The sequence below is a fragment of the Sturnus vulgaris genome, chromosome 14 (assembly GCF_052056855.1).
Source record: "Sturnus vulgaris isolate bStuVul1 chromosome 14, bStuVul1.hap1, whole genome shotgun sequence".
Lineage (NCBI taxonomy): Eukaryota > Metazoa > Chordata > Aves > Passeriformes > Sturnidae > Sturnus > Sturnus vulgaris.
The window spans coordinates 18,013,783-18,027,591 of record NC_142256.1 but is presented as its reverse complement, the minus strand read 5'-3'; the positions used below and the strand labels follow the sequence as shown (position 1 = coordinate 18,027,591).

Sequence of the window (13,809 nt, the reverse complement as noted above, 5' to 3'; positions counted from 1 at the left end):
ACGTTTCAACCTTAGTCTATCTCCTGCCTGAGGTATTGTTTTATGGCACTATTTTCAAACACAACAATTCTTTTTTTAAGTAAAAAATTTGCTAATTTGGGGGAGCTCTTAAATTCTTTAATGACACTAGAATGCATTTGGCCAAATATTCTGGATGCCTTGTTTTCTAAAGTCTTGGTTAAAGTTATGATCCAAGTGGCTCCTTGGGGTAAAAAAAGAAAAAAAGGCAAGCAGTAGAAGCAGTAGTAGGAGATGAGAGCTACAAGCAGCCGTTAGCCTGCACTACCCAGCAGCCCGCGGCCACAGGACTTGAGGATATTCCGGGCTCTGCTGTCACAGCTGTGTTGTCGCGCTGAAGGAAGGAGTAGGTTTTACTGAGCAATGGGCTGGCGGGTCGCCATGCTGCCGGCTCTGGTGCTACGCCAGAGTTGACATGTGGCAGACTTTTCTCGTCCAGTGCCAGCAGCTGAGCGGAAGGAAGCGGTTCGGAGGCTTCGGGACCCGGTTAGCCCACCCTGCGGCGTTCTGTGCTGGATGCAGGGAGTTGCCTGGTAGAAATCACGGCCGAGTAGAGCTGTCTGTAAACAGCCTTATCGGCTCCTCACCGCCTGCCAAGTGTCGAGTACTACTCGGTATAACTCTCTTCTCGAAGAACCTCCGGTCTGTTTCCTTGTAGAACCGATGCATTGGGGAATATTTGTACAAGGTAATTTTAAGTCTGTCAGTTCTCTGCCAACACTAGCTGTCTAGACTACTGGTATAATCAAAGGTGAGAGGTAGGTTCCTAATTACGGTTAATCACACCCTAAAAGATCCCTTGTCTGTAATGGAGAGCGTGGGGACCTTACATAGGTGATTAAAATGGGTTTGACTGTTCCCTGTTGTGTGGTGGGTCTGTCGGGTGACTGCAAACAAATGTCTCACCTTGTGTAAATCAAATGCTTCAGCTGCATTCTTAAAGGAGATATTTTAATAGTACTCAGATGAAAATTAACTGGAGAGTGCATTTATTTTTGGCCAGTCGCCTGGGAACACCTGTCAAGCATTTTCTCTCATTTCAAAACTGGTTGTTTCTGCTGAGAAACTCTGGTGGAGATTCAAGTCTGGGTCAAGGTGAGTGCCTGGCTCTTCATCGACTGTCTGTGCCATTTAAAAGGGAAAGAGAAAAGGAAGCCAAGTAGCAGACTGGGTGTGAGAAGTGGTGTGCTCCTGCAGGAGCACAGGAATGAGAACAGGACTGTTTAGGTATGGTTTATGTACTGTTGAAATGCACCTGCTGGTGCCCACATATCCAGGTACAGTTTTAGAATAAGAATGTTGAAACATAAATTAAACAGAGAAAATTAGTTCTGGCCTCATTCACTGCAGGATGACAACCAATTGGTTAAACCAAGGGGTTTGTGCACCTGTCTGAAACTGAAGTGAGCAGCACAAGCCATGGTCCTTGTGTCAAAGGTTTCTGAGAGTCATTAAAGCTGTTGTGTTGTCAGGCTCAAGTATCAGTGATGGAGACTTCAGCATCAGGTGGACCAGGCTCTCCCCTTCTGTGAGAGCACAACTGGAGTTTGCACAGGAATGTGGGTCAAATGGGAGTTGGCATGGCCAGGCTGCTCCCTTCCCGCTTTGCAGCACTGTGTGTGTCTGGGAGCACTCTGGTCTGGAACCAGGCACTGCTGGCTTTTTTCAGAATAACTATGATCTTTGATGGAAGGATGCTGGGGCTTTGGGGTCAATTCATATCTCTTGCAAATGCTTTAGGAACTCATGTTTGTTCTCTGGATTCCTGAAAAGCAGACAAACCTGGTATTTCCTATTTTGCTTTCTTGTTTGGTTGGGTTTTTTGTGTGTTTTTTGTTTGTTTGTTTTGGTTTGGGTGTTTTTTGTTGTTTTGTTTTTTTGTTTTTGTTGGTGTTGGGTTTTTTGTTTGTTTTGGTTTGATTTTTTTTTTTTTTTCAAATTTCCACCAGAGACAGAAAATGCTGGCTGAGAATTTGAGGCCTGAACCCCCCCAAAAAACATGTCTCAAGAAGCAGTTTAACTGCTCTGGCCAAGGTTTTTGTTTTTTCTTAGCCTACTCCAGAAGTCTGCAGAATCCAAAAGGGGCTACAGAGTGTAAGGTGACTTTCGGTGCATCAATTAACAGCTGTAAAAAAGCTTTACTCCCTTTCCCAGCAGTTAATAACTTCATTGCAGAGAACTTAGTTTTTCAGAAAGACCTCATGTGATTTTTGGCTGACTGAGGTGAGGGCTGGTAAGGAATGTTTATAGTTAAAAATGAGGATAATTTTTTTTTTAATGGGGAAAACCCCAAAACCCTCAGACAAACAAGCTTCCTTTCACCGGTGTCTTTGTTCCTGTTGCTGAGAGTATGCAGTATTACCTGAGGTAATAAAACAGTGCATAAAGCAGCCTTATTTGGACTGAAAAGTGTAGAAATTGGAGTGCAGAACAGGTAGAGTCAGGGCAGTTGAGGTGTCTGTGTGGGATTTTTCCCTCAGACAGAACAGGGGTGATTTATGTGCCTGGATTGGTATAAAGGCAAAGAGCAGGTACAACTCAGGCTGACACTGCTTGGGAGGAAAGTGTGTGTTGCCAAATTCTGGATGCTGGCTCTTGCAGAAGAGAGATGAGTCTGTCTTCTTGGCTCCTAAACCTAAGGGAGACTTATCACAGCTAAATTATACATGTCCTTTGGGAAGGCTTTTGAGGCCAAAACAACTAAAAACCACAGACTTTTTCATCTAAATACAGTCCTAGGAAATTACCATAGTCTCAATCTAATATGCACTCTCCCTTGAACAATGTTATCCCTCTTTTGTAAATAAGGGTTTGCTTGTTTACTCATCCTTCTACCTGTAATGGAAAAGTTCCATTGAGTATAATAAAAGTTACATACAAAAAAGGAAACTATTATTTTATTCTTAAGATATTGCATGTGGATTGTTTGTTTGGGTTTTCTTTAACTGCACTACAAAATTTTGTAATTGGGCAGTAATTTTGTATCATTGTTGCAGGTTCAAAGTCCTATTGAAAAGCATGTGTCAGGTTCTCTCTCTGTGAATCTTCTGTAAATGAGAGGGAGTTAAGAACCCCAGGTGCTGGAGAGGGGAAATTCTTCCCAGAATGCACAGATGTTCCCTTTCTGGGACCATTCCTCACTACAGCCTGGTGATCTCTACCATGTTAGCTGGATAGGTATGAATTTGATGCTTTTAATTTTCTTTTTATCGAACTCTGGGGACAAATATTAGGTGCTGATACACGTGACTTAAAACCAGGAAAAAATGATAGAATCAGGCCATTTTCCCATGGCTTCTGATGTGCTTGGGCTAGTCTCCACCATATGGAGTCTGTGACCTGACCCCTGCTCTTGGCTCTCATGGTGACACGAGTGGAAGGGGTTACTCAACCTACTCTTGAATGAGGTTATCTGCTGACAAATCCAGTTGTTTCTACTGCTGATGTCATAGGGTATGACCACTGCTGGCGGCCACGACAGAATGGGCCAGCTGGGAAGTTCGTGGTGTAAATATAGAGAGACGGGAATGATGGAGTTGCCTTGAAACAAAGAACTTTTAATGTAAAAATAACAAATGTAGAGACTGCATAGTACAAGGGAAAACTTCCAAAGTCCCTGAAACCCAGAAAGCAGAGGTATATAGATGGGGTGGAGGGTACAGGATCCAATCAATAGTGAGGATAAGGAACAGAGCCATATATGTAGGTGACCACTAGCCAACCATATATCGAAACGAAGAACAGCAACCTATTTGTAATAAATTAGTAAACATATTCGTTCCCATGAGACAACTCTTCTCTCTGTTGTCTCACCGTGATGTAAAGGATGTCCTTCCTCCTAGCTAGGTGCCTCCCAGGACTTGAAGCTAAAGCACTCTGCATTTGCAGATTAAGCTACCTCTGTCCACCTGAATTTCCACAGTAGGGAAGTTCTGCAAGTGCAGCAAAACTCTAGAGCTAGTAGAAAGCAGAGCTGGTGAGTGTTTAACTGTTGACTTAATGAAAATCTGTCACTCTTTTGACATATGCCTGAAGTGATGCTATCCCACACTTGTGCACCTTTGAATTTTGTTCCTGTCTTCATTTTAACTCTTTTTCCTCTTACTATTTTTGTATCATAACTGTTTCCTTCTCTCCTTCCCTCCCCCTATATTCCTTAACATCTTCATGATTTGGGGGAAATTAGCAGCCTTGTAGCACCCAGTCCTGGTCTGCATCCAAGCAGGATGTGTGCAGCAGTAACAAATCAGCTGAGATGCAAAAAAACAGTGCTCTACAGCAGAGTGGGCTAACACATCAGGCAGTCCTCCAGCTGCTGGGAGGTGATTGCAAAGTATAAATAAACCCTGCCCATAGTGGAGAACTGCTCACCAGCACAAGTGTTGGCAGAAAGCATGAGTGCACAGATGTATTCATGTCTAACACAATTCCACTGAAGTTTTGTCCTCTGCTTGTCAGTCCAGGTGCTCTGGGCAGGCATAGAAAGGAATGATGCTAAATATCTGACAATCAAAACAGACTCTTATTGCTGGATCATAATATAATAACCGGCTTTCATGCCCAGACAGAATTCCCACTGGTGTCAAACGTTTTAATTCCACTGAGAAATTGGTAAGTATGTGGATTTTGGAATATTATCAACATTAAAACAACAGTCTGGACTGTGTTTTCCCTGCTGCTGTCATGTGAAATACTTAGGGGTGACTATAAGTGTAAGTCTCTGGTACTATTTAATTTTGTTCATTTGATGGCAGAATAGCTGTCTGCTCCATTAATTAATTTTTCCTGCTGTGCTTGGGTCTTTCACAGAACACTGGGGAAAAAAAAGGTTTTAAAGGGTGAGACAATGTAGCACAAACCCACAAAAGTTGTTAGAAGGACTGGGGAGAGGTAAGAGGTTTGGAAAGCTGGATTTATTGTTTAAAAATTGTTTCCCCATAGAACACAAGTATGTGTGTCACTGCAGAGTCAGTGGGCAGAGCAACTGAGTGGCAGAAGTTTGCCTGACCTGGAAACTGGAAACCTATTATGAAATTCTGTGATAATTCACTATAAGCAAGTTCATAAGTGATTGGGAAGCTGTTTCTCTCCTATTCAAAGCTGCCACACCTTTTTACCACTGTGTTGAGATTTCTGCTGTCTCCTGCAGCTCCACTCTGGGGTCCTTGGTCTCAATTAATTTCTGCTGTGGTCGGGCTGTGAGCTGTTCCTCACAGATGAATAGCACTGATGATAATTAAGTTTTCATTCCCACATCTTGAGCCAACTGCAGAAGTGTAAATATTGTTACTGCTGTTTTATAGGTGAGGGGAAGACATGTGGGGAGGAATGTGATTAGTGTGGAGAGCTCAGCCCCATGCTCTTGCTGTGAACTGAGCAGCTTGCACTGGGGGGGAGACCCGAGAGAGAGGCTGGATAAAAAGACCCCCTGTGTTATTGCTGCTCTGTGAGAGGCTGAGGACCCCAAAAATCATAGAAGGATTTGGGCTGGAAAGTACATTTTGAAGGTCATCTAGTTCAGCCCAAACATCAGGTTGTTCAGAACATATTTCCAGGGATGGCGCATTTACGACCTCTCTGGGCAGCCTGTGCCAGTGTTTCATCGCCCTCATTGTAAATAAAACCTTTTCCTTGCATCTAGTTAAAATAAATTCTTTTAGTTAAAACCATTACCCCTTGTCCTATCACAACGGCCTCTGGTAAAATGTTTGTCTTCATCTTTCTCGTAGCCCCTTTAGGTACTGGAAGGTGTTTTAAGGTCTCCCTGTATCCTTTTCCCTCTGGTCACCATCATGGCCCTCCTCTGGTCCTGTACCAGCAGTTCCATGTCCTTCCTATGCTGAGAACCCGTAGAGCTGGACAGAGTGCTTGAGGTGCTACTTTCTTGGCTCCATGCAGAGCACCACCAGCTTTGATTCGTGTGTCTTTAAGCTGTTGCATATCTAGTGTCATGGGCAGTGTACCAGAGCCCAGGCTGGTAGGGCTGTCACGATACTCTTTCCAGCTTTTAGAGCTGATACTCACCACAGTTCTTTTATTCTTAGCATCTCTCCATGGCCTGGGACAGTGCTTGGCCCCTTGCTGCTGGTTGCATGAAGACTATAAAATGGTCTGCATGTCTGACATGCTTGTGTGTGTTGTGACTCCTCGGAAGAGGTCAGTGCTTTGAGCCTACTGTCTTCCAGATGCAATGTCTACCCTCCCAGCAGAGCCAGTGCCTTCCCTGGTGGCAGTGTTTGCTACATCAAAGCCCAGTTTGTGCTGCAAGAAGATGATTTCTCTGGTATATTTACACTTGTAAAGGAAGATTTTTGTTCCCCCTTGTGAATATCACAGCACTTCTGTTGCTTCTGTGCTGGCCCATCTGTGCACCATTTTCACTTGTACTCACTCATGTTCACACAGTAGTAAGAACTGTCTGTAAGTGTTTTAATTTCTTAGAGTGGGGCCATTTTGCTTTCCTGGTTAGCTCAGAGGCAGATGCGTGCTGGGGTTTCTTTTTCCTAATGACATCTCTGGATCCTATTGCATTGGTAAAAAATTTAATGAAGTAATTTTCACTTTTCAGTTGGCATTTTTCAAGATTTCTTGAAAAATGTTTTTAGGGTTTGTTCTCTGCAGCGAGATGTGCTTTCTGCCTGTTTTCTGCATGGCCAGAAATCACTGGGTGTGCACCCCTTCTCAAAGTGGGTACAACGTCTTTAGCCTGTCATAAGGCTTCAACTTCAGATATTCCTGAAGAAGGAAACTTCAGGTTTTTCATGCAGGTTGTATTCAGCCTCCTTGCATTGTGTTGTGCTCTTTATTGTGAGTGATCACATACTCATTTTCTCCACTTCTGTCTGTAGAACAGACCTCTGAAGAGACACCTCTGGCTGTTTTCAGAGTAGAAGCTATTTACTGAACTGCTTCTGAACATTTTGACTTGTCTTTGCTGCTCCATGTGCACCCAGTGTTATCTTCACTGTCTACAGGTCAGACCTTGCTCTGTGGTCAGGCTCATCACAGGTTCTTTCAGAAGCTGCTTCTCCTGTGTTCATGGAGATGTAGTACCAATGTCCTGCACAGCTTGACCTGCTTCCAGCTCTCTTCTGGCCTGGTACCTCAGAGAACCTGCAACCAAAGGGCACGTTTGCAGTGGAAGCTCTACCAGGCCCTGTAGCTGCAGAAGTATCCTTGGTGTCTGATGGATTCTCTGGTGTGTCTGGCACAGCAGGGCACCAAGCTTGCTCAGCACTGAGGGTAGTCAGACTTAAATATATATATATGTGTGTGTGTGTATGTATGTATATAAATACCTATACATGTTTACATATATTTAAGTCTGAGGCTGAAAACGGCCAAATTGTGATCCTTCTCTCCCCCTGACAATATGAAGAGTTGTGTTTGATATACTGGCAGTCAAGTCTGCCAGTATTTCAAGGTGCTGCTTTTAGAAGTATGGAGTTGTGAGAACATTTCGGTAAATTACAAAAAAAGCCCTTTTAACACGGGCAAAAGAGAGTATTTTTCCTTAAATGTATTCTTGGGAGAGACACAAGCCATTTCAGCCAAAATGAAAGAATTTAGCCTGAGGCTGAATCCAGCTGGAGAAATTTTCAGCCTAACAAATTAATTATAGATGAAGTTAGGAGCAACCAAAACTGGGGTTTAGACAACTGTCACATGTAATTATAGCAGCACTTTCAAGTCTGGAACACTGGCACCTGTGTCAGTGCAGGTTCTTGGGTGACTCTCTCAGGAGGGACTTGCAGAGCTTGTGATAAACTCTGACTTGCTTTTTTGAGGGAATGGGAGCAAACATTTCACATCAGAAATAATCTGCTGCTGCAAGATAATTAATTCAGAGCAGTGTCTTGTCTGTATTTGGAGTTTACCCAGGGTCAGGTTTAACCAGGCTATTATGCTCCTGTTGCACATGGGAGGATGTAATGGCAAGGAAGCTTTCTATGACAGGGATCAGCTCAGGTATGAGGAACTGGGATGGCAGAGATTAATGGGGCTGCATCCTGCTAGCAGTATCTCCATCTGAGCAAGGCTTTCCTGGGAAACTGGAAGGTAACCTTATACTAATGGAGGCTGTCCCTTGTAAAAAAAGCTCCTTGCTTAGCAGGGAGAGCACATCGAGACTCCAGTTATATCTTGAATGAATGTTTCCTCATGGAGATGCTCGTGCCATACATAGATCCGTTTTAGAAGCTTGTGCATGGGGAAATATGCTTGAATCTGGCTGCTAAATTGAGCTGCTTGTGAACCCTTTCAGCAGTAGAGGTGATACTGACAAATAGTCATCTTTGGTGATGAAAGGAGAGCAGGTGAGAGGAAATTTTGTGGGAGGAGATCCTGCTTCGAATTTCTTGTGGAAACCTTAATTATGTGATTCAGTGTAGAAAGGTATGAGGGTTTCCTGTGAAAGCTATGAAAAACACTTAAGGAAGCAGCCTACAGATGAGGCTGCTCATTCAGACCTTATCTATTCATGTGGGAGCATGGAAATCTTAGCATTCTGTCTTATCTCCTCTCCCCCGGGAGATCAGTGTTGAGAGTCTGACCTCTCGCTTACCTCTGGTTTGAAACCTCTCGTTTCAAATCAAACCTGGTGCAATAGTGGCTTTGACCATGCAGCGCCTCAGTCACTTAATGAAATAATCTTTTTCCCTGCTCTTCTGGGCAGAAATATGTCTTGCCCAGATACTACTTAAGTGATACCTGGGGGATAGATGTAACTGAGCAGAGCGTGGCAGAAACATGCTCCCTTATTCCCTTCAGGCTTTCCCTGCAGGTGCAGAGCTTGGGATAGTCAAGGCAGTGGAAGTTTGTCTCTCTTACTGGGGCAGTTCCTTTGTTGTTTATGAAGAGGACGCCTGTTTTCCCTTGCTTCTGGGCTTCTGCAGTTTCCTGCAGGTTTAAATTAACTTTGATTCAGTGTTTATTAAAAGCAGTTAGTGCAAGGGGAGTCTCAAATCTGGGAAGAATGTTCTCCAAAAACAAGGGCACCTCAGTGCCAGCACAGGGGTATCCATACAAACAGCTCTCAGCCAGAGCTGGACAGAATCTGTTTTATTTTCTCACACTTGGAGCTGGTATATTTTAAAGGATATCAAGCAGTAAATGTGGCAAAGGGGAAAAATTTTTACAGACTGTAGTTGGCAGAAGCCCAGCAAAGATAAAATACCATACGTTCTGTGCAATGAGCTCCTACATAAATGATTCATTCACTAGAATACAGCTGGGGTCAATGTCTTCTATTTGAATAGCCCAAAGTTATGCTAATATTTTATGGGGATTTTCTTAAAAAAGGAAAAAAAATGACAATATACAATGTTCCAATAAAAAAGCTCTTTATCTAAGTAACTTTAAAGAATCAAAATCCCAAAAGAACATTGTCACCATGTTATACACATATATACAGCAGCAAATGACAAGATATGCCCTAGAGATGCAAACTCTGAAAAGATTGCTTGTTTTTCTTTGTTTTGCCAGCCAAGTCTGTGTTACAAATTATGTGTTGTGGAGATCACACTATTTCAAAATATCAAATTGCTAATTAAAGAAACTACTCCAGGAAGCTTTCCAGTAGAACAATATATGCTGTGGGATAATGGTAGTCACTATTTTTTTGATGAGTTTCTTGCCTAACCAGAATTTCTTACAATACATTCAGTGAAGCCATTCAGTTAGATTATTATGAATCATATGTGTATTATTTCTGATTTGGTATTAACATAAAAACTTCTGATGAACCATAGTATTACAAAAATAGGACTAGTGTATAGAATGGCAATATCATTCCTGCTGATAAAAGACTGGAAATGAAGGTCCTTAGGCAGCAATACAATTTAATGTGTTAGTTTCTAGACTTAATTTGTAAAGGTGCTGAGAAACTACATGTCCAGCTGAAGCCAAGAAGGGCAGGGTGTCTCTGCATGGTCAGGTATGTCAATCCACAGCTTGAGCATTGCTCTGCAGTGCACCATTGCTTTCTACGAGATCTGAATCAGCAAAAGGCCATGAGAGAGGGAGAAACCTTTCTTGGTGTTCTCGTAACAGGGTTAGTTGAGAGAGCAACTTGAGATTTTCTTAAACATTTACATTTTGCTAAAGTGACATAATTTAGCAATGTTATCCAAGGAAACAGTTTGTACAAGACCTGTGAAGTGATGCAGGTAGATCAAGTCAAGGAAAGAATAGTTTAGTTGTATAGCAGAGATAAGAGCAGAGATCATAAGATACCTCTTAAATCCTTTCTTCGCCATTCTGTGAGAGTATGGTGGGGAAAATACTCCTTTCAGATTCTGAATACAAGTTGACATAATGAGGTGAATTTCCAAAAATATTCCAAGAAGGTGGATAGCTTTTTCAGCGGCTTGTTGGTGGTATCTAGATGTCTCATTTGGTATTCTTGAAAATCTTTCCTTCCTTCCTTCTAAAGAGCTTCTCTAGTGTCTATTTTATTTTCTCTGGTGAACAAGAATGGCGCCTTGATCTTGGGTTTTGCATTTGCAAATAGCCATTCTTTGTATTCATCTCAGATGAAGAGATCAGACAACTATTAAAAGCAAAAAATGCAGGAGCTTGTGAGGTATAAAAATGAGCTTTTCCTCTTCATACGTTTGGAGAGGTATTAGATAAATAGTCCTTGATGAATCCTTAGTTTGAATTGTATTATCTCACCACACAGTCACATTCCACCTGTGGAATGATTGTTCCCCATCTGCCTTAAAAATCTTTCTTGTAGCCTTTGAATGATTTAGCCTTTTCTTTATCATCAGATGAAATTATAATGGTTGTGTTGGGATAATGGCTTTGGATGGTTCTTCCACAGCAGGTCCTCACCCTTACCATGACTTTTCACTCATTGGAGCCAGACTTGGCTCTAGTGTATAATAGGCAAACCAAAATTTCAGTCCAATCACTTTGCCCTGAACCCTTCCAAAATGTGGATTGGATGTACATTCTCTCTCCTGAGCAAATTGTCAGTCAATGTTTCAAGAAGCAAATAAATGTCTTCTCCATCACAGAAGACAAATCAGGAAAGAAAGATGGAAAGCATCAAAGACCAGTATACCTGTCTGCCCTCATTGGAGCTATCTTTAGGTGGATCCTCTTCTCTCAGTCTGGAAAGCAAAGTATTGGATCTGAGAGTAACTGGTCAGGGAAGCTGTTGACATCTGGATGGTGGAAAGTGTAGAGATGAGAAGTTGGTGAAGGGCAGCAAGGGACCACAGAGACCCTCACCACTGACCATGGACTCCCTTGTTTTCCTTTGTTTAGTGATGGCTATACCTGCACCTCCTCAGATGTTCTCCCCTTTCTTGCCTTCCAGAGCATTGCTGTTTGCATCTCAGTGGATTTATTCTCCTTCTTATCTAATTTTAATTAAAACTCCTATTTCCCCCTACCACAAAATCAACAGAAGAAAAATGAGCTGGTAACTCATTGTTTTTACCACTTTGGCAGCAAACAAATGTTATGTCTGGCATGCTCGGCACCAAGTCAGAAAATGAATCAGCAGCTGTTGTGACAGAAGCTTTTTCCTGAATGGGGAAACAGAGAAAGAAAGAAAACAGGCCAGGGGGATGTTTCTTCAGTGAGCACTGCCAGTCCCCCATCACCATAAGGAATGTCTTTGCCCTTCACTGGAGAAGGTGACCCAGCTGCTGGAGAGGCCCCTCTCCCCGTGCATGGGATCAGGAGGAGCTGTTTTGTGACTGGTGCTGGATGGGCTCTGATGCCTGTGGCTGTGCCTGGGAGGAGAGCAATGGGATGTGTGGTTTAGGAAAAGCAAGTGACCCAAATCTTTGCAGGCCTTCCTGAAAGCCCCACTTCAGCCAGGCAGGCAGTGCAAGTTTATACAGATGCATTGAACAAGAAACACCTATATGTCCCTGGATGGTACTCTAGCATGGTTTGTTTTGTGCCCATCCATGGGAAAAGGATGAATTATTTCTTTGTGTCTGGATGGATTTGGATCATATTGAATTGTTTTAAGCTGAAACCTTGCATGCATTATAGACAGCATGCTGTGAGCTGCAGGGTCTTGAAGGAGAGAGTGGTTTATGGTACCCCCTATCACCCTCATCCTTTTGTTTTACCTGTTGGTTAACTTGTCGTAAAAGAGCTGAATTTGCCTTGCATCTGCTGATTCTTTTACACCAAATATTTGGGGACACATGAAAAATGCTTTTGACTAATATTACAGCCTTGTTAATATATTGCAAACTATTTCTACAGGAGCTGCATCAAAGTTTTATCAGCTAAATAAATATTGCTGGGCTAAACTAATACACGGAGTAGGTCTGAAAAAAATACCACCATGAAGCAGGCACAGAGTCCATCTGGACAACTCTACTGTTCAACTGGATGATGATCAGCACTGGAGCTACAGCAGGTTTGTCTGAGGCAGAGAACCAGCCTTTGTCTCTCCTTGGAAAAGGCATCTTTTGCTAGGGCAGCTTTAGAGGCAATAAAAGACAACTGAGCCAGCTGAGCCGGTGGCTGCAACCTGCATGGCATCAGTAAAGTCCAAAGGGACAGTGTGGTTGCTAATCAGGGCAGAGGTTGTCCTGGGTTTCTGGAGACAATTGTCACACTATCTATAGCTTCTTTCATGCTAAACAGATAAGCAGTATGTTTGTGCTTTCTCTGTACTTACAAATTCCCTCCTCACCTCTGAGAAATGTGCCCACCCTGTCACATGCCATATAGGTTGGAGCAGGTTGTTTCTTCTATGACACAGCTGGAGGGACTCTCTCTACCTCTGGTTTCCTCTTGCTGAGTGTACAGTGTTGTTTACAGTGCAGGACAAGGTCTCACCAGGCCAGGAACCCCTCCTGGTTTTAGTTGGGTTGGTTCAGGGGAGGGATGAGCTGTTTTATGCTAGTACGACAGAGTACAGTGATTATGTCTGAGGCTGTGACTGTTGCATCAGTGCTTCCATCAGTGAATAACCAATCTCTGTAAAGACACCTTTCTGTGACTGTGGTGGAACAGGCTCTATTAGGCATGTAGTTACTTTTTCTTTAACTTTGGTTTTGTCTTACAACATGTATGGCTACTGGATTTATAATCCACCAAGAGGGACCCATTAGACCTCACTTTCTAGGAACGCTGCTTTTTATTATCTTACTGTACCATTTATTTTCTCATCCTGATCTTGCAAAACTTTTACATCTGGATGCCATGGTGCTCTTGATGCTTGTGGCAGCAGCTCAAAGGACCCCAGCCCTGCTGGAGCAGGACAGGACCCAGTGGCAGCCTGACATTGCCCCAGAGGCTTCTTAACTCCTGAGTAATTTCAGCCTCAGCTGCTGAAGGTAATGGGAGGTGGGCCAGTCCTTCAAAGTAATTTCACCTGAATCATTTGTGAGTGGGCTTTAAGGTAATTGATTCTGTCTGCAAAAGTGAAAAGGAGGAAGAGGTGTACTATTCGTGAGCAGATGCTGTGCCTGCAATGGTGGTATGGTGGCACCTTTTCCAACCCATGTTTAAAATATATTGTGCCTAATGCAGCTTGCTTTAGAGGATTTACTGAAGTCACCCCTGATTTGCTCCAGACTGTGATTATGTGAGAGGAAAATGAATATCATAGTTTGTCCTAAGAGTCAAAATCAAAGCTAAAGGCAGGAAAGGTGCAGTGAGGTTTAAGGACTGCAGTCTGTCTGTGCAAGACCCAGCCCTCTTCTGACCAAAGGTAGAGTCCATCTCCTCCAAACACGTCCCATTGATCGTACTGGCAGCCCTGGGCTCTCTCACAGCAGCACCCTAGGCATGGCTGTACTATTTTTAAGG

General features: G+C 43.0%; 1 protein-coding gene across 6 annotated transcripts in view; it reads left to right on the top strand.

The window, feature by feature from the left end:
• The first annotated feature begins 340 nt into the window (after nt 1-340).
• The window catches only part of HMGB3 (high mobility group box 3), a 39,517-nt gene continuing 26,048 nt past the window's right edge, over nt 341-13,809 (top strand). For 4 of the 6 annotated variants that reach the window (XM_088173447.1, XM_088173448.1, XM_014881570.2 and 1 more), the window contains exon 1: nt 341-706. Coding sequence is in view for 2 of the 6 variants with exons in the window: in XM_088173445.1 (XP_088029571.1) it covers nt 682-706 (25 nt within the window). In the remaining 4 variants the exon portion in view is untranslated. Of the gene's footprint in view, nt 707-12,257; nt 12,410-13,809 lie in introns of those variants that run through there. The other 2 variants (XM_088173450.1, XM_088173444.1) reach the window with 1 other exon arrangement.